The following is a 22383-nucleotide window of genomic DNA, read 5'->3' as shown; positions in this document are numbered from 1 at the left end:
CGATGCAATTACATATTGAAGGAATTCATGAACGAAAATAAAATTTGTCATGATGCTTATCTTTTATTTTAGACATTGTCTTGCAAAATTTTGGTGAGTTATGGCCCTTGTTTGATTTAGAACTTGAACCAGTTTTAGTTTCACCATATTGGCAGAGGCAGCCATGTACATGTAGTTAGACTATATTTCTTGTCTATAAGCTGTATTTCTGACTTTGAACAGACTAGCATGATTTAAGAGCATGAGACTACTATAGATTACATTTAAAAGCAGTTAAGTTCACCTTCAGTTGGCAACTTTTAAATTCTTTCCTTTTTTGTATTTAATTATCCATTTGTTTATATGATTCCTTTTTTTTTTTTTTTTTTTTTGTCCATGTGTGGAGTGTTTATCAAACATAACTGGGATTAAATTCTTCCTAAATGCATCATTGGGGGTACACTAATCAGGTAAACGCTATACTTGTGTATACAGCTGAGGAGTAAGTAATAAAATAACTTGTAAAGGTGATTGGCACCACTAAGTGGCCTTCGGGGTTAGACTAATGTGCATTGATGGCTGAAATATAATTAATGGAATAAGACACCGCCAAGGCATAGTGCTGGGGGCTTATTTCTAAACCTGGTATTTGTAAGAGTGAGGTGACACAGAAAGATCGCAAAGCCACAAGTTATTTAAAGTGGCAGCCAAACTTACTGGTATAACAAGAGGCAAAGGCATGGGTTTCCTCGCATTAAAACCTATCCTTGTGCACATATTGTGAGAAGATAAAGACGTAGGGTGTTAAAGGTTGGTGATACTTGATTCACTGTTTTTGTTCAGGATCATTAAACAGTTAGACAAGCAACTGATTTCATATTTGTTGGGTTTGTATTATTGCTGTGCAGTATGGACCTTGAACTGGGATCGCTACACTGTTAAACAAGTACAAATTATTAACAGTGTTACAATGATTCAGTACATTTAGGGTAGTACTAGGTTTACTGGCTTTCACAAACTTCAGTTTGAGAACACAGAAGTAACCGGTACCTTGAAAGGGACATGTTGTAGCTTGCCATTTTGTGAGGACACCAGGGTTAATTTATTATATGTTGAATCTTTTTAGATAAAAAAAAAAAGAGCAAATATTGCAAAATATGATTGTGTGTTTGTAAATAGGGCTATAAAGTATTACCAAGAGAAATTCCAGTTTAGAAACCAAGAATGTATTATATATATGTAGCTGTTCACAACAGGTTAACTGGATTTTGGAATGGATTTAATTTTAATTTGAAACTGACATTCTGAGGGCAACACATCTTGAAAAGGACATCACAGTCAGTATTGAATCCATGTGAATCGGGCTTTCAAGGTGTTATTACCTGTCGTACAGCAGCAGATCGGGGAAAATTAGCAGTTTGTTCCTGGTATGTGAGATTAATATTGAGGTTGAATTATTATGTGGAAATTGATCCACCAAATCAAGCAGTGAAGACTTGAAGAGGGCATTTCAGGACGACAAAGAACAATGCTGTCAAAACTGCAGGTGAGCACACGATATTTTGGACAGTGTACATGTGTTGACTATCGTCTTGATCACTGTTTATTGTTTCACAGGACACACTGCGACACAATCAAGATATTTAATTTATTCCTATGCAGACATATTTATCAAGTGCTGTAGAACAGATTTTGTGGCAGTATTGAATTCTTGTAAACATGTCATTTTTTTAAAAATCATTATTTCTCAGGCTGTCTCTATCTCACACTCGTGTGAACACACACACACACACACACACACGAGTATGCATACAGCCTGGAGTAATAAGTTAAGTATCAAGTATTTTCATCAATAAAATGTAATTAAATCAGCTTCATCATACCATACTACTAATGGGTCTATTGATAATGTCTGTTTACTGTGTGTATAGTGTGTATCTTCTAATAATGCGAATCCAAATTCATGTTATCTGATTAACACATTTGTTTATCAGACAGTAGAGTTTGCTGGGGAAAAAAACGATTGGAAATGGTTTGTGTTCGATTAACGGTATTATCTGCTTATCTTCATAATTGATTTCCATGAAAACTTTAGGTAAATTGGACTGAGAGACAACTTTAGTCATTGAGGAAATTGGCTAAACCCATTCATTACACACGGATTTTTCCTGGGAAGTTGGGCATGGACCTATTATGATGGCAGAAAATTCGATCAATTGGGAATAACTTGTTTAGGAGACTGAATAAAATTTTTCGATTGGATTTTGGATCTTTTTAATTTTGGGTTGGAGCCTCTTTTATGTCCCTGAGAACTATTTGAAAAAAAAACATGTTACAACACAATGACAACATATATACACCTGTTACAACACAACAACAACATATATACACCAACAAATACTTGGAGCACATCAGCCATTTCTTTGTCAGTTAAAGTTGTTCCAAAAACTCTTGTTTTTTTTTTCTTTCTGATTTGTTCCGGTCTTGTACTAAAATCAGTGCTCACTATTCACTTTGTTAAAAATAAGCTTGACACTTTTTACAGATATTTTGATGCTATTATAACGGCTTATTCCAAAAACAAAAGCCTGCACTATTTCAGGACTTGGGTCATCGCTCATTTATAATTAGAGGAAAAGAGATTCATTGGCTCAGTGGCTCCTGACTAAATTGATTTGGGTTCATTTCCACTATTATATCAACCTAGATTGACTACTGTGGTTTGTTGTTGGTTAAGGCACATTAAATGCCTTGGGCAGTGTATGTTGGATAAAAAATAAACTTAATCATTCAAATGAGGTAATATTCAATTCTGACTGGGTTAGTCAAGCATTAAGCTGACCCACTTGAAATATACAACAAACATCAAATTTAAGCGTGGCCAGCAAATTGAACCATTTCTAAGAAATTTGTTGGCAAAATAAGCTCCTAGGAAGTCCTTGATTGATTCCAAAACCTTGCACACATAGTCTCAATTTTTTTCCCTGCTTCACAAGGTCCATGTAATGTTCAATTTGGGTGATCCTGTCTGGTGACATCATCGAGTCAAAAGAAAGCTAGAAAACTAGATTGCCTGTTAAACTTTAATGCCAGTGCTGTAGGTAGATTATGGATCAAATGCAACAGAATCCATTGAACTAAATCTGTTTAAGTATGTGCCGTCATACCTATCTTCTTACTAAACAACGGGGTTTGTAAAATAATCTTTTGTGCCTTTATTGTCACTCAGTATATATGATAAATTATGGATTATACATAAACGAAATATGCATATGTGATTTCGTCAGGGCCAATTTATGCAAGTGCATTCTCAAAGCTGTTAAGCTAGAGATGAATGCAGCACTTTTACTTTGTCATGCAGAATGTGTTGAAAATAAAACCAACCAATCAACCGAGTGACTTAAGTTAGCAGTACATTAGCACTGTATGGTCTTTCAACAGTTGGAATGTATTTTAATTCAAATATATATTTGAAGTCATTGAAATAAGGTAATGCCTAGATACAAACTTGAAAGGTAGCCAGTAATTTAAAGTAAACCATCAAACACCTTTTATAGAGACCTTAGTTCTGTAATGTATGTAATTATGTGTTGAAAAGAAGTTTTAAAAGGCCACAAGTGCCTTTAGAGGTGTTTTACTGACAGTTGCTACATCATAAAGCTAACAGTGGCTAAAATAGCTTAAAGGCAAGTATATAGCTTGTAAAATGTTTTACAAAGTTTATGGTTTCGCTTTTCAATGCCAAAAGCCCTCTTATTGTCAACAGTTTTTATATTCTCTGTTAAAATTTCTGTCAGATACAGGGATCCCTCACTACAATGCTATTTATGGAAGTTCCTCACTGTAATACTATTTGTGGAAGCCATACTATAATTACTCAATGTAATATCAGTTACAGAAGTCATTCTGTGATCCTTCATTGTAATACTATCAAGGTCATGATGTGATCCCTTACTGTAATGATAGTTATCTAAGTCATTCTGTAATCTCACTATAATGCTATTTATGAAAGTTATACTGTGATCCCTCACTATAATGCTATTTATGGAAGTTATACCATGATCCCTCACTATAATGCTATTTATGAAAGTTATACTGTGATCCCTCACTATAATGCCATTTATGGAAGTCATGCTGTGATCCCTAACGATAATACTATTTATGGAAATCATACTGTGATCCCTCATTGTAATACTGTAGAGGTCATGAGTTGATCCCTTACTGTACTGATAGTTATGCAAGTCATTCTGTAATCTCTCACTGTAATACTATTTATGGAAGTCATACTGTGATCCTTCATTATGCTATTTATGAAAAGTTATACTGTGATCCCTCGCTATAATGCTATTTATGGAAGTCATACTGTGATCCCTCACGATAATACTATTTATAAAAGTCATACTGTGATCCCTCATTGTAATACTATATAGGTCATGTTGTGATCCCTTACTGGAATGATAGTTATGTAAGTCATTCTGTAATCTCTCACTGTAATAATATTTATGGAAGTCAAAATGTGATCCCTCACTATAATACTATTTATAGAAGTCATACTGTGATCCTTCACTATAATACTATTTATAGAAGTCATACTGTGATCCCTCATTGTAATACTATTTATGGAAGTTATACTGTGATCCCTCACTATTATGCTACTTATGGAAGTCATGCTGTGATCCCTCACTGTAATACTATTTATAGAAGTCATACTGTGATCCCTCACTATAATACTATTTATAGAAGTCAGACTGTGATCCTTCACTGTAATACTATTTGTAGAAGTTGTACTGTGATCCCTCACTATAATACTACTTATGAAAGTCGTGCTGTGATCCCTCACCATTCTTGGCATATCCGATTATTGCCATCTTGTCTCTGCCCACATGTATACGAGTCTCAGGGGTGGACAGTTTGGGTATGTGGGATAGCTTGCCAGTAGCTTCCCATGGGTTGGTGGTTCTTACCTTACTGTGTTCTTCTCCCACCATTTATACTGGCCATCTATAAAGCCTATCAAGCACTGAAAAATGGTGTTAAACCCAAAACAACAAAAAACAATTGAATATTTTAATTGGATCCATGAGACAGTGTGCACCTTAAAAAGGTACTACATTCTCATTTAATGCAGTGATGAGCAACTTCCTCCAGGGTGTGGGTCAAATAAAGCCACACCTTATATAAATTAATGGATAAAACCATCTGTATTTTGCCCACCTCCACTATAGTGCATTATTGTAAAGGATTGTTGTACAACGTATTCTGCATTATATGTGTTATTTAACAGAAACTTTGGGATGCTTGTTTGGTTTTATATGGCCAACATGAGAAAAAAGCAGTTTTGTTGTGCTTGTCACAAGTGAGTTTGTGACATTTTGTAGAACCCTTGTACTATACCATGAACACTATTCTTGGATATAGGGGTGCTTACTACATGACCCACTCACTCACTTTAAGGCACCTTAATATAAAGTAGTACCATTTATAAGTTGGTTTTGATCACGGATCCCATTTTCATTATTTAATAGTAAGTTATCAGTTTTTTTAACAGCAGATTATCTATATGAAAATGAGGTCTCCTCCAGAATTCAGAAAATTGATTTTTCCTCAGAATATGTTGCTATGTGTACTGTATATGCTTAGTTAACCAAAATGTTTCTTGTGTTTTTTTCTGTATTTATTATATTTTTTTCATGCAGATAAATATCAGTAGAATATATACTTTAACTAGGCTGTAGCAAGTTGCTTGGAAAATGTACCAGATAAACTAATATGTGATGCAAGATCTGTCTTGAAAGACCACAGTTACGAGAGACCAGATTTTCAATGCACAAAGGTATTATGTAGAATTGTGACCCGTTATGAGAGACCACCAGTTTTGAGATACCATGTTTTGGCAAAAGAGATGGTATTTCAAGAATGGTTCTACTGTACTCGCATACATGTAATGTCTAGCTGCAGACTGCACAGACGCATATCTGCTAACACATAATTGACTAGCAAGTCTAGGTCTATAGTAAAATTACAACAGAGACCCGATTTCTACACATGCATCATGCAATCACAGGTCTTGGTCTGTGTTATTTGCAGTTGGATGTGTCATAGAAGTGAGTGTCCATGGTATGTAACTTAAAGGAGATTAGAGATTTATCAAAACTGACAAAAAAAATGTGACAGTCTTGTCATAGTCTGGTTTCTCAGATTTACAGGGGTTTCCTCAGCATGTTTACCTTTGGATATGAAGCTTCTGTGAACTATGTTGTTCTGTACTTATAGACTTTAGAATTACCATTCATTTTAAGTTTCTTAAATCAGTTTTTGTGAAGTCCCCAGGGGATTTAGTAATCTGCAAAAGCTTCTATTCTTCAGATAAAATTCACATACATGTAGGTGAGGACATGAAACTTTTGTATATAATATTTTACGTTTTAGTGGCTGCATAACTAATTGGAGTACCTGTTCATATATACCTGGAAAACCCGAATTTTGTTTCACTAAAATATTTTTTTAGATAATGTACTCTTTATAACTTGAATTGTATATATGCCTCAGTGTCCAGATGCTCAGATTGGTAAATTGCTATAACCAAACATTTACTAGACAAGTGCATATCAATTCACATAACTTGTAAAATTTCTTTCCAGTCTGATTTAAAATACTTTGTTAATTGACCAGGTGTATTCAACAAGTATGACATAGAGTAACTTTTGACCGTCTTAAAGTCAACAACTTCCAAAGCCCTTATTTGGAATTCTATACCTATTTTGCCACATTTCTATTATATTGTACTTGCTGTAGTATAATACTAAATTCTGTTAAAAAAAATATTTAAATTACCGAATGTTAAATTTGCTCTGAAAATGATCTCATGCGTGCTTGCTCACCCCACCCCCAGCCTTCTTTGACGTCTAGTTTGGGCACTACCATATATACCCTCTCAGCCTATGGAATAAAATAGGTCAAGACAGTTCATTGTTGAGTGTAATTTCATCTTATAACTACACCCACCGCAACACCACGATACAATTTTTTAAACAAATATTACTGTTAACTTTTTGATTGATGAATCTATTATGCTAACATTATTCATTAATGTGGTAATTACTCAGACCAGGCTGATTCGGTACTGACTGATTCAGCGCATATATCTGGCTGATTCTCCAAACTTCCAAGCTGATTCGGACCATGTCAAATGTTGTTCAGTTTAGTCCAGGATTTAAATGTGACATTAAAATTTGTTTTTTTTATATAAAAATTGATGATCTTTTGATTATGTCCCAAGTACGTTGAGCAGTTCAAATATGCATTTAAAGTAACAAAATCCCATTAGTATGCATGCTCATGGTATTGTTATATATAATAAAATAACGTAATCATGTTTATTGTACATCGGCAATTTAGTAGTGAAATAATTTTTAAGCTTCTCGTTCGACTTTAAATAGTTTGTTTTATTGAGAAATAATAAAATTACGAACACTGACAAAAAAGAAGAAATAAACTAAATGATGGATATATTGATTTGAAGAGCAGAGCAAAAGGGATAGATACCACTTCTTTTTCGTTTTAAGTACAGAAGCGGAGTTGATCAAATGGAAAAGTTGGAAAGTTGCAAATTTTATAGATTTAATAAGTTATTAAGTTGAAGAAAAACAACAATAAATAAAGCCTTAACAACCATGTTGCGACATCTCAGAATTAGTATATTTGGTCCTTGGGGCGTCTTATCCAGGCGCAGTGGGGGACTTCTCCGACCACCATGGGGCGACTTCTAACACCTGGGATGAGTTCTCCCAGGGTGAGTTCTCCATAATTCATTATCAACAATACCAGTGTGTACACAGTGTCTCAAATGATGTCACACCCGCTATTTTTACAGGGGGAGGGAAGCATGTTGTTCTGTTCAAGACGGATCGGGAGAGATGATTGGTTTTTCATAAATTTCTTCGGAACGAGTAAGAATAAAAGGTACAAATTTTCAGAAAATGAACCTTATACATATAGCAAATTATATATGAAGTTTGCGTGAATTTCAGTGTTGCATGTTTGTCCCCATTAATTCTCAGTATGTTTCAGTTTGAGGTGTAAATTATGCTGTATTCTACAATAATCATGCCAGAAAATGCATAAAATGCATGAAAAATGTGCATGATATTTACAACCGTCCCCTTTTATTTATGGAGAAGGTAATCCCCCTCCACTCCCCGTCCATTCAGCTGCTCTTTACAGTTTAAGTACTTCAGTATCATGAGCTTCATTTTCTCAAGACAATGTCAAAGGCATGTATGGAGTGTTTTATGGCAGAATATCTTTATAGGTTTCTCTGTTCCTGAAAGTGAGATTAGAAACTGACTTTTGATCAACGTCTGTTGAACTTTAAAACTGGCAGGATGTATTTTCAATTATCTGAGAATTATTTTCTCAGCTGGTTGAAGCCTGATTGTCTGTGTTTCACTCTTTAAAAATCCCAATTTGTGGGGCACTGTAGCATTGTGTCATGAATGTTTGTTCTTCTGATTACAGGCTGCACAGACCCATATCTTCCAGCATATTATGCAATGGCAGATCTGGGTCTGTGCAGTTTGCAGTTGGACTTGAATTAAAAGTGTGTATATATGATAACAAACAAAAAAGCAGAGACAGTTTTCAAATCATAGTTCATTTGCTGTAAGAACTCATGTATTTGTAATATTTCCTGCATAATAGTAGGGTAAATATTTAACTTATTGTGAAAAACTTGATTGACAGCTTATTAGACAATATGGTTTGTCTATATGATAGATCAGTGGCAGTTTTGTAAGCACTGTATGTCAGTTACAGCCATAGGCATTATGTGTTCTCTAGAAACTTATGATGACAATACTCAGATAATGTACATTTTACAAGTATTGGATGTCAATTGTATTGGATGTCAATTACAGCCTTTAGAATTGTTTATTGCTTGTGATGGGGGTATAATCAGATAATGTCTATTTCACAGCAGGTAACTAATGTCTACAAGGTACAAGTCCATTACAGTAAATGGCTGGATGTGTTGGTTGGTATACTCAGAATAAAGTTCCCCCAGGAAATTTTGTGTGTACAGTTCATATGATTGCTTCAGTATGTATGTACATGGAAATTATAATCAGCAATTTATAGGCATTGTTTTCTCCCCAGGAATTTCATGAAACTGTTTGCTAATTATTAGTTAAATATTGTGTCTTTGTTGCTATATCAGTTTAATTGGAATGACATTTGAATTAAGTTAGGTTTTTATACAGTTTAAAAAAAAGTTTTGTTTGTAAAAAAAATCGTTTTTCATTGTCTCATTTTGATTTGTTGGAGATTTAAAATAGTTGTCAGTGTATACCCGTGAGGTGTCAAAACGGGGGTTCAGAAAGAGGGAAAAAGCAACTTTGGTATCAAAACTAGGTAAAATAAATTTGGGATCTCTGAACCGCATGAGGGTAAAGCGAAAAATGGTAAAAAGATTCCACAAATATTTTAATGAAGAGAAACAGTGTGCTAAATTAGTGATCTTGTGGCAAATCTGCAATCTTGTTGGGAAAATTTTGTGAGTAAATCTGTAGTTTTCTTGACACTGACAGTTTTGAACAAGATGGGGTTCCTGGTCATGGTTCCCTGAGGCTACAGTTTTCCAGGATTTGACAGTTTCTGTGCCTGTTATACACTTGAAGATTATGAGATAAAGATGTTAATTTTCTATTGGCTACAGTCAAATTGTTTTTTTTTCTTCTGAATTGTGGGAGATTTTTATGTTCAGGTTTGAAGTGCATGAACATCATAGGAGATGAAGTGACTCAGTGGTAAACAGCCAGACTTGGCACTTAACAACCTACTTGTATTACTGTGCTATAAAACACAAAGACCACATTTTGTGCCATAGTTCCAGGTGTAGTGTCTCCAACCTTTTCCCACCTGGATTTTTATCTGTATCGTAATTTGACATGATCCATGAAAACAAACCAATAGAAGTTAGTATTATTAAATTAAAAAAAGAATAATTTAACAAAAAAATAATTCAGACAATTTATAAAAATATAAATCCCTTAATTTCCTTGACCAGATTGACCCAGAAACAGTGCTTTGGGAGTTGTATGATGGTAAATATCTAAATACATTTTTTTTCTATTTTATTAGAAATAAATAAGGTTATGATGCTAATTCCAGACTGGATAAAGACCCAAGTTTTTGATAATGAAAACAGGGCATTGACTGGTATGGTAAATGTGTGAATTATTAACTTCAGCTCAAAATATATCAACATAATGAAGACTTAAAGAAAAATGAGTTCTAGTTTTGATATGTGCCTTGAATGAATTTACTAAGCAAAGAAATGTATACTAAATTTTTATTTGAATATATGTTGTTTTTTTTTGTTTTTGTTGTTGTAGGGTTTAACGCCATTTTTCAGCACACGATAGGCTATACATGGCGGCCAGTATTAATGGTGGGGGAAAACCCCAGGAAATCCCCGGAAAGAACCACTGACCCTCGAGAAGCTATTGGCAAGCTTTCTCACATACCCACATTCGAACCTACACAGACAGAGGTGAGATGGCAGTGATCCGTAACGGAGAACACTTTAGACCACTCGGCCACTCTGGGCCCTTTGAGTAAATCACTTTTAAAATTTCCAACATTGTATTGACATTTTCAACCAAGAGAATAATAAAATTAACAGTTGTGTTAATATACTTGTCATTGTTGTTTCAATTAAGTTTTTAACGATTTTAAGAGTCATAAGAAAGGATGTCAAACATAATAACAAGTAATGAAAATGAACTCAACGGAAATACATGAAGATCCAGTTTAAAAGGCTGTCACATGTGTGCAGATTTCAGTAAATAATGAAGATAAGCATGGTAGAGATACTCAAACAACCAGTTTATAATATTGTTTTATGTGTCCAACTTAACATTGGAATAACTTTTAGTGATTCATCAAAATATTAGATGTTTAGTCAATTTACATCTAAATCATCTTCAGATTTACTATTAGCATTGTGTGTGTGTGTGTGTGTGTGTGTGTGTGATTTGGATTTTTTATGTAGCATTAACAATTTTAGTCATATTGCTACAGTGTCTGTAGTATGGCAGTTTACAGTTATGTCTAGCACTGGGGCATCATGCCGCAAACATGTAGCATGATTTGCCAGTCATATTATCCTGACACCAGGCTGACCAGTCCTAACACTAACCTCTTAATGCTCAGCGCCAAGCGAGGTAGCTGTTAGTACCATTTTTGTAAGTCTTTGGTATGACTTGGCCACTGTTGGAACCCACGACCTCCTGCATCCATCCGAGGCAGATGCTGTAAACACATAGACAACTGGAGAGGTCACTATTTACTTAAAAAACTGTCACTTTCAACCGATTAACAAATTGTAAGATGACCATTCTGGATAAATGTTATGGCTTTTACTGCTGATGAGCTCACTGATATGGTCAGGAAAGAGTTGTTGATTGTGAGCAAGAGAATTATCCCTTCAAAAGTGCTGGAAATTTTCTCCTCATTTTACAGTATTTAGCACATTGCATCACATGTATTTCCATTCTGTACTTCAATAAATAAGCATGGTCTGCCTGTATATTTCACAGTCTGATCTTTTTTTGATGCTGCTAAAGACTTTGTAGCATTTGCTTAAATGTTAAGAAGATATCCTCAACACTAGCTGTGTTGTTGAAAACCCCGTCAAAAGTAGCTAAAAATTGCTTTGTGAATACACCATCTGCTTGTGAACACCTACTGTAATACTTGCTTATAAGATGAGTCCAACTGCAAACAGCACAGACCTAGATTTTTTGTTGCATAATGCATTTACATCTGTGCAGTTTATTAGTAGTAATCAGTCCAGATTGTTGTTTGCGGTTTGACTTGTGAGAATATATGAAATGCAAATACAGTATTATCAAGTGTCAATAAAATATGGTACAATTTTTACATATTGAAAGGTGGAATTTAATTTAACTTCAGGAATCATTAATAGTTTACATCATTATTGCTATCTGAAACTTAAAAAAAACAAGTGTCATGCCATCCTTGTTATCATTGAAATATATTCTTAGTCACTGTCAATCAGTTCTTTTGTGCTGTACTTAACTCTCAATTTGTATTGTGATAAAATCCAGTGTTGTACCCCATTCCCATCATTCCAGTCAAAAGAGACCCATAAGCGGCCCCAGGTAATAAGCCATGTGTCATGCCTTTTATCCAGTTCTTTGATTCACAACTGGATGAATGTAAACATTGCAGTTATTTCCCTTTATGTATTACTATTTCCCAATGGATAATTTATAGACAATTTAACAGCCGCTTCTTAGCAGCAGAGCATTTTCAGTCAGTTTTTTGGGGTGGGGTGTGGTGTTTATACAGAAAACAACTTTTTATTTCTATTTTCACAACTTTATGTACGTATCTGTCATAAATTTGGTTTCAGATATGGCAGAAACTAATACTTAAAATGCTATGCTAGCTTTACTTTTCAAGGACACAGTCAGCCGAGAGAAATGGCTGCCATTGTGAGAAAGTGCAATTAAAAGGTTAGGATTGAAAAGCAAAGCTTGAGAACAATTGTCAAGGAAAATTCACGACTTATGTCTATGATTTGTGTACAGTGATATTCTGGACCCAGCCTGACCTGCTGTGTTTAAAATTACACTCCACAGTTGAGTTGTTACCAGCGAAGTTTTAGAGTGACTATGTTTCCTGATAGTGATAGCTATGTCTACCCCTGATCTTCAGCATCAAGGTCAAAGCAGTCGGGGCAAAAGTATGTATCAGACATTTCTAACGTTAGCTTGTCATTTGTGTCTCATAGGAATGCACATTAAGAGAACAGATGATTATAAATGGAACGCTTGCTTGAGCTGTAATTTGTCGGGGGTAAATGTAGGTCAACCTGTCTGTACAGTGGTCATATAACACAGTACGTCACACGGTTATATTTACATCTAATAATTACAGTATTTTATCAGCGTGAGTGAATGTGTGTCATCAAATGGGTGAGCTAGGAAATGCTCTTGCATTTTCATATCGGTATGCGATGAGCCTGCGTCGTAGCAATGTCGTGACATGCTGTTTTGTAAAATGCCGGAAAGATTTTAACTGAAACGAAACTTCGCTAAAATGGTTCTTTTTCTTCTTGACATGGATAAATGCATTTCATTAAAACGATCAAACAACACATTCCACCGAAAAAAATGAAAATGTCAAAAAATTTTTTATAGAAAGTTTGCAATATTTAAAATATTAATGTAATTGGACCTGCCTGTTACTTTTCATTATCCTTTGATTATCTTACCAACCCTTTTTTCACTTACTGTCTCTCTCTCTCTCTCTCTCACACACACACACGCATTAATTTCAGTTTATTTCACATGTATTCAATTTGTCTCACATGCTTATTTTGTCATTTTAATGCATGGTCATACATAAAGTTGGTATCATTTTTATTTTACTGCATAATGTGGCATTCTACAGATATGAACTGAAGTATGTCGACAGATATATGGCAAAGTACGTGTACATATTCTTTGCTGCAATTTTCATCTCATGCCTTGCATTTAGGCATTCATGTAACACTTTTTCTAGCATTGAAAAATATACCTTGCCCACTATTTAATGTGGTTAAAAGATGACATCTACTGTATGTGTTGTAGTCCATATGACCTAGTATGAATACTACAGTACTATAAACCTGTTTGGGTCATTCATCAGGGCTTGAAATTGGCAGTGGTCCACTTGCTTGAGGCTTGCAAATTTCTTGTTGGACTAGTAGCTATTTTTTTTAACCTTCACTAGTCTATTGTCTGAAAATCTTTTTGCAGAAAAATGAGCAAGACTAGTAAATTTCTCAATCTAATATTTCTGGCTACAAAGAAAATATTAAATTCAAAGGATGCCTATGTGGATACTACCCTACCATTTGCTTCTGTGTATTCTGGGATGCTGAAATTCGCATAAACATCTGCATACTTTCATTTTCAGACACAGTAAAAATACTAACAGTTGAGTCCTTAGTACACGTGTATGCATGTACTGTATTGGCAAAGTTCTCTTTTGACAAAGCAAATATCAGTCATTAAATGTGCAAGCTGTCCATCAGTGACAGTAAAAGCTGCATAGGTTTGATTTGGGCAGATTGTTAATCAGTTGTCTGTGCAAAATGATCATTTTTATTAAAAGGTAAATTTCAGATGTCTTTGATAAACAGTACTTGTAACAATTTTAGTTCATCATATAATAATAATAATAATAATAATAATAATAATAATAATCTTATTTAAAGAGGGTAACACAATTAGCTAAAAATCCTTATGTGATGTTTGGAACACCAGCATTTTATTATATAATGTATTTATGAAAATAGTACCAGGATCTTGGATGAATACAAAATCTATTGTTTAAATAAGCTATTTTTCAGTTGTGTACAGATATACTTTCATTTTTGAGTGATTGATGTGAAGGATTCGGTTGTTAGTCATCTCTTCTACTTGTGCTTGTGATAGAAAAGATTTTCCTTGTACGAGGAAAATGCAATATTTCTTATGTTTGGAAGATAGGCTTGTAATGCCTTCTAAATTTAAGTGAAGATGTGAAATTAGTAATAAAATGTTTTAAAATGATGTATGCAGGGCAAAACAAAGGGCATGGTGATTAAGATGAGCCCTGCACAGTGTAGCAACCTTAACACATTAACCCCTGGAGCTTTTTGTCATTCTTGCCTGAAAATTGAGTAGGAAACACAATTTGAAAGCTATTTCTGAATAGACTTGAAAGCACCAAATCCCAGGTATCTTTCAATAACATGCTGCCTAGTGGTATTAGAAACATCGATTTTGGTTGGCTATTTGACTCGTGCATGAGCAGACGGGTAAAAGTTGGACTTCTTTTTTTTCTCTTTTTTCTTTTGCTAAATGGAGCCATTATTTCTATATGGAGACCACTCTTTATTCCAAATGCCCATCTTATCCTACTTTTTGCAAAGGCTCATCTGTCTGTTTGCAGTTCATGCCAGTTTGCCTTAGATCAGAGACCAAAAAGTCTAAAATCTGGACACAAAATCTGATTCTGACCATGGGCGAATTTTGGGTTAAAAAGTCAGGTCCAAAAAATGAGGTTTTTCTATCTGTATTTTGTAGTGCAACTAAATATTCCATATTATTTGGTATCATTGTAGAGCTACATCTGTCTACCGTTCTATAATACCACCCACTTTAGTGTATCATGCGTGACCTTGACGCCACAGCGCTCGGCAGTAGGCTACTACCTCCTGTCCCGTAAAGTTGTCACTAGGGGTTAATGTGTTAAATGGCTGAAAAGGTTGAATACATAATCTGTCACCAAACAGGTAGTCTGTTTGGAATTTTTGTTATTGTTAAGGGTGAGAGTCACAAGAACAGATAAGTCTCTGTATGTAATCGGCTTGCTAGGATTTGCCCAGAAAATACTGCTATGTCTGATTATCTGTTGTGAATATTGTCAATTCTTGATCTGCATGTAACTCCTATTGAACATTTAGTATTTTTCCCATTATTAACCAGTATTTACTTTCATAATTCCTGAAATGTTTCTTCCACGTTTGAGAAAGTTTGTTTTATTGCTAAATTTGTAACTACTTGTTTCTGATTCATATTTTGTGAATAAATTTGTACAACCCAGAAATTCATTACACTTGTGGATGCAAGAATAATAGGCTAAGTCCCATATTTTTCAATAGATAAATGTGCAAGGTTTTTTCAAATTGAATTAAAATCTGAAAATCACTATTCATGATCACATCAAATAATTTCCATCCAAAACTTTGAAAAGTTTTCTTTAGAAAAAGGTCAGATCCTATTGATCAATGATTAGATTAACGCTTATTCATGTGACTAAAGCATGGAATTTGCATGAATTTCATTGAATAATTAATTCCAGAACTGAAGGATAGGGGTGGGCTAATTGGAATTTAAAAAATCATTTTTAATTTGTGCCTAAATATGGTAAAATTGGAGTTTAGGGCTGCTTTATTTTCCAAAAATATTTAATGTAGACATGTTTTTTTATGAAACAGTGTATCTGTTTAAATGTAGACTAACATTTTCATTGTACTTCATAATAAAAGTGACCTTCGTAAAACTGATAGTGGTAATCGTTGGCTTTGTCATTAATGTTGCAGGGTGGTGATATATTTGCTAAGTATACAAAAAGTATGTCAGTAGTATATCAGAAGTATGTACAATTACATCCGAGTATATAAAACACATTTTTATATAAAGCTTATCATGATTTACTGGGTATCAATATGTATACTCAAGTTAATCAAAATTAAGTACAAAATGTATGAAAAGTATACTCGGTTACATAAAATTTGTGTCTGTATCATTGATGTTGATACATAATGATTTTTGTTGCTAAAGTATACAAAGGATTAAAAGTTCATCAACAGCATTAAAAAAAACCTCACAGACATTGTGTCAAGTTCATCTCCTTATCAATGCAAATATTTATTGGGCTATTTTATTTTTTTTTTTTTTTAATACTGCACTTTTAAAATTATTGGGTATATTATGCCAAGCAGATTAGAGCTAATTGCTTTCTCAAGGACACACCAATGCAGTCCATCTGGGCTGGTTATCAAACCTAAGATCCTTAGATTCCAATCCCAACTGAGCTACCACTGCCCCCACACTACCTGATACTTGCAATTGAGGGAACTGTTGATTAAACAGTAAATCATTGCAGTTAATTTTATATTATGGGTAAATTCATTTATTTGATATTCTGGATCCAGTATTCACTAATTTGAATTGAGTGGTTAGTGTGTCCACCTCGGATGTAGGAGGTCGTGCGTTTAGACCCCAGCCGAGCCATACCAAAGACTTTAAAAAATGACACTAACGGCTGTCAGCATTAAGAGATTAGTTATTAACATTGGTTAGGCTGCTGTCAGGATAATGTGACTGGTGTCTGCGGCATGGTGACCCCAGTGCTAGGCATCACTGTAAACTGTAGTACTGCGGACATCATAGTGATTTGACTCTGAAAATTTGTATAAAGCTACATTCAAAATTCATGCCACACACTTGATTCAGTGTCATTTGACATGTATGTATATACCACATAGTACAAGTACACATATGTTAATTCAGAATTATCAGCAGATGTACTGCATTGTTGGGAGGGGGTACTTGGTACCTGGAGGGGGGGTAGTTTGAATACGTAATGGTAAATATGCTATATGAAATGTTATGTTTGGATAAGACGTTCCAAGCTGATATTCATGAGGCATATATAAAGCTTATTTTAAACTTAATGTATATAAAATTTGAATATTCATATTTGGAATTTAAAAAGGAAACCATGTGAAGGATTTAACTTATTGGATAAACTCTTGAATGCTTTCCCTCCACAATTTTGAGACGTCTTGCATTATGTACACAAATTATGGCTCATTTTTCCATGCATTTGTGTCCTGTTACTCTCCACATTGAAGAAAGTTATGGAGTTTTGAAAGCTGTAATTGCTTGTTGAGTAAAGATAATTTTTGAATGAGTTTGAGGGGAATTTATTGGATAAACTCTTGAATTCTTTCCCTCCACAATTTTGATTGTATGGGTCCAACCACCCATGTAATCCAACTCCATTGTACATATGATGCATTTTATCTTCTAGTTTTCTATTTTTCTACTGCTTCCCTTCCTCAATGAGCTTGACCTAAGGATAATTTGTCACTCAAAAATCATGTGTCCCCACCCTATGACATGATGTTTATAGTCAAACAGTTGGCACATGTGTTGCAGTTACTGTAAGTTTTGTACATATAAAGCATGAGAATGGAAGTAGAAAATAATACCACTCCATGTAGGCAGACTGAAGATTTGTGTTAAAGGCAGGAAGGTCTTTACCTATATGTAACATGAATCGATGACAAGGCGTGTGATAAGAACCTCAATATCCTTGACAGACACTGTATACTTGATTTGAAAAGGGATTGTAATGGACACTTTTGTTTACTATTCTGAGATAATTATCTTTTGAAACGGAAGTGTGAAGTTTGTAATTGAAGGACTCTGGCTATAATTGGTTTTGATCAGTTCTAATTGGAGAAGAGTTTTGTTCTCTCTGATTAAAGAAGTAGATACAAGAGATACTGTTTTTGTTCTCATGGGCAAAATAAAAATAACGGGGCCAGTAGACAGGTAATTGGGAGATTTTGAATTTAAAATGGAGCTTCATGGCTCACCAGTCATTATGTACTTTGAGAGAATGATGTATGTAAGATGAATTTGTTTGCAATTGAAAAATTCACAGTGGAGAGAATGATGGCATATCTCTATGCTACTTTGATGTAATGTGGCTGACATTTCTTAAGATATTGTACTTAACGGAAAGTGCATATGATCTAAGCACACTGGTAACAAAAATGAATGATCCCTTATGCCAAAAAAATCAGCCTGAACTAGTCTAAAGTACACTATCTTTAGCACCTTTTAAAATAGGGAAAATTAATTTTACACAACTTGACAATACCAGCTTCTGAAAGGACAATGGATTAATTACTGCATCTATAAAATGTAAGAAAACGTTATCTGCTCTTTTTTTACAATTTACCTCTGAAGTCCAGGAAGTGAAAATGACCAAGTGGAGCTAGCCATTTTTGAAAGATGCACATATGGAATAAGGCCAAGATGTATGCTCTATAACCCATATTACACCCATCAATCATACACCAAAATAAAGGGAATTAAAGGTTCTTTGAACAATATCAAAGATATACAATGTCTTTTTTAAATAGTCAGTATAACCAGTGAGGAAACCCAGGGAAATTCTTTCTCCTTAAAATTCTAACCTTATGCAAAATATGAAACTGTAGAGCACCACCTTAGGCTGTGCCTACGAAAATTGAGATCAAAAGACAGTGATTAATTAAAATGCCAGCTCTCCCATTAGCCATCTTCTATCCCTTCCCCATCATTTCTCAACCCCCAAACTATTGGACCACATTTTTACCACTGCATAAGAATTTAAAAAATAATCATGTCCTAGACCCTACTACTGGACCATTTTCACTTGTGCTGGATTTTCAGTGAGATCCAGGAGTAGTACCAGAAACTCTATATTTGACTACTGTTACACTGGCTCATAGAGGTGGTGTTTGAAACGCTACTGCTTCCTTGAACGGATATTGTGAATCCTTCATTTGTATTAATGCAAAATCACCAAACAAAGTGGAATGTAGAAATACTTAAGAACTGTGCTGATTAAACTGTTTGTTTTAAAAAGCATCTTTTGATGGGGGTGTTCAGAAGCCTATTTTTACATCAATACCTTTAAATACATACTTGAACAAAATTACACACAAAATGTGAACAGACAAATGAAAAGCCGAATGTAGAGAGAAATACGGTGCTGTTATCAACCAGCAACAAATGAGTGAACAGTGCCCTGCGAGTAGAAGTGTAGTATTATTTTATAATCTGACGGATTTGAGCTAAGGACATGCTGACGATATATGGAGCCATGTGGCACCAAATAAGCCACCATATGTACACCACTTCCTCGATAACTCGCGAACCCGCTTATAATGCGGTGTCAGACATGGATCCCATTTTTTAAAACCGAAAATACCATTTTTTTACATTTTCTTTCCAAACGACATTCCTAGTACACTGCAATTAACGATATGTAAGGAAATTTCGATCAACGAAAATGTCACTTACGCCAAGTGGAGGCAGTACTTTAATAAATAAATACAAATTAAATAATTTTTTTATCAATTGAAATTTGTGTTCTAGTTCCATCTTTTAGTTCCTTTTAAGTGTAATCGTCATAAATGCAATGTGTCCTCTTGTAATTAAACGTAAAATGCGTCAATCTACTGTAACAGCCATGTCACGAGCATTTCTCTGAGAACCTAATTGTCGACCATGTTTTGAAAACTGACTTGCAGAAGTATTTGTTGTATTGTTGCACTGAATTAAAAGCTGGCCTCCTTTGTATTATCATGTTAATTATGTCTTTTGAATGAAAAAAGGAGGTGGAATAAAAGGAAAGTTAAAAGACACAAAAATCGGACTAACTTAAAATCTAGCGGTTTCGGTCCTATGTCGGGTGAACTCACTTCATTTGATCAATCGAACACTGTAATAAATGTTATTGTGTCTGTAACAGAAACTACCTTAAATCAACCGACTCTTTCATAACTGTGATCAAAGATAACAAGGCAGCCCAGCGAAAAAAATTCTTCGTAAAATATATAGCTTGACTTCACAGATACGGACCATTGTAGGCAAACTATTTTCAGAGAATTCTTGAACTGGCATTTAGAGATATCCTCAGGGATGATAAGAAATTTCATTATTAATTCCACTGAAATCACGACATTAACATTGTACTAATTGAACAATAAAAAATTGAGTTTTGACGTAGACGTCTTACGAAATAAATGTCGAGTGTTATTGAGGAGAAAAAATTAATCTTGTTTGGTGGTGTATCAGCAGTTAGTCTAGTTCCCAAATTATGGACTACCGATTTGGCAAGATACTATTAGACACCACTATCAAGAAAACATAAAGCAGTGACGTACATGTGATGGTTGTTCAAACCAGTTGGAATGATCTTTCATATGTTGGATATTTTGAAGAAAAAAAACGTTATTTAAACAGAATAACGAACAACTTCATTAGAAAAAGCGCATTATTAAAAATTATTATCAATGTGAGTGTAAAATGAGGATTCAGTCATTAAACAGCCCAGTTCCCTAATGCCGCCCCCACCACCATTTTGCTTATAGTGTGATCTATGTTTGTTGTGTGCGAGGTATCAAGGGAGAGGTGTATATGAATAAGCAGACTTGGTCAGTCAGTCAGAAAGGACCTTGCAAGGTTTGGTTTGATTTCTTTTTAGTTGACAGAAAAACAAGCAGGCAATGGAAAGAACTATTACATTTGTTTGCGTAAAATGTGTGAAACTAGTACCATAAAATGTCCTAATTATTGTGTTTTGTAGAATGGTTAATGTGTTAAGTGATTACATCTCAATTACAAAGCTGGTGTGACAGGGTTACACACTTTGCTTATAGAGTTAATCCCTGTGTGTCATCTTTGAATGAAACCATTGACTTTTGTCTCTGAGTAAATGGTTCTGTTTCTGGATGAGATAATTGTTTCTTTTTATTTCATTAATTGTCAGATATGCAATATATGCAGTACACATGTATAGTTTTTTCATATTTTCCCACAGCCCAGTCAAAACCGTCTTTACGTTCGATATTACAAATGAGCACTAATAATTTTAACACTTAGAACCTTAATAACGATGGATGAACCTCCTACTAAAAAGAGACAGATTTTAAGGCTGGAGAAAATAATAATTGAAACAAGAGTAGATCACTTGCAAAAAAGCAGTTTATACGTTGGTGAAACAAATTTAGGTTGCTATAAAGGAAAACGATTAATTCAGAAACGATTTCATGTGTTAAAAATATGTGATCTTCAAATGTAAATGTGATTTCATGTTTAATGATATAAGTATATCTTTATTGCTATAAAATATTGTTTTTAGATGAATGCATGCAATATTTTAGCAAGAACTATTAATAAAGAATAGAATATATATGTATAGTGGTTGTGGTTATTTTTCTTGAAATTGTTCTGAAACTGGACCTTGGAAACTGGTCCTTTTGTACAAATCTGCTATGAGACCACTTTTTGTTGGCAGAAGGGGTGGTCTCTGATAACAAGTTTTACTGTATTTGTAGTTTGACCTGTCTATATCTTACATTGGTCTTTTTTTCCTTCAGAGCCATTTGAAATGCGAACTCATGGTCAAATAAAAAAAATCAAAATATATGGTTAAAAAAGTAATAAAAGAATGAAATGATCAGTGACCAGTCTGCATGTCGTAGTTTTACATCTATATATGACCGGTATTTTTCCAAGCCATTTGAAATGGTCTATTCTTCTTGATTCAGATAAAGAAAACATCACATCAGACTATTTGGTTAAAAAGTAATATAAGAATGGTATGAACTAAAAATGCCGTTTCTTTGATTACCTAATCACTTGTTTCGTTATTCAATACCTGAATTACAAATTTATAGGAAGCTAGCCAAAAGTCGGAAAAGTTTTAATTGAGGCAGCGTATAGTTGTTTTTCATTTGGGATCATGCCCGGAAGAAAAATACATGGGTAGTTTGATGTATTTATATCATACATCGGTATTTTTTCAAGTACATAGTAAAAATATTAATAAATGAAATTATAAGTAACCTTTCTAAGCAGTTATAAATGGTGATTCTTTTTTTCTTAATCACTTGATTCATTATTCAATGCCTTACTTTGTATGTGATCATGATTATATATTTTCAATTTTTAAAAAGAACAAAATGGCAATACGGTATTTATCAATTGTTTTTTGCAA

General features: G+C 34.2%; 1 protein-coding gene across 7 annotated transcripts in view; it reads left to right on the top strand.

Annotated features, from left to right (window-relative positions):
• Positions 1-22383, top strand: part of LOC149781286 (uncharacterized) — a 283358-nt gene that overhangs the window by 128363 nt on the left and 132612 nt on the right. The window contains exon 1 of one of the 7 annotated variants that reach the window (XM_089935372.1): positions 12463-12748. The exons of the other annotated variants lie outside the window; for them this stretch is intronic. Within the exon in view, the coding sequence (XP_089791498.1) occupies positions 12700-12748 (49 nt within the window). The 5' untranslated portion in view covers positions 12463-12699. Of the gene's footprint in view, positions 1-12462; positions 12749-22383 lie in introns of those variants that run through there. 7 annotated transcript variants of the gene reach the window in all.

This window comes from Sinohyriopsis cumingii, chromosome 15, assembly GCF_028554795.1.
Source record: "Sinohyriopsis cumingii isolate HCF-2022 chromosome 15, ASM2855479v2, whole genome shotgun sequence".
NCBI classification, from domain to species: Eukaryota; Metazoa; Mollusca; class Bivalvia; order Unionida; family Unionidae; genus Sinohyriopsis; species Sinohyriopsis cumingii.
This window is presented reverse-complemented; position numbering and strand designations above follow the sequence as displayed.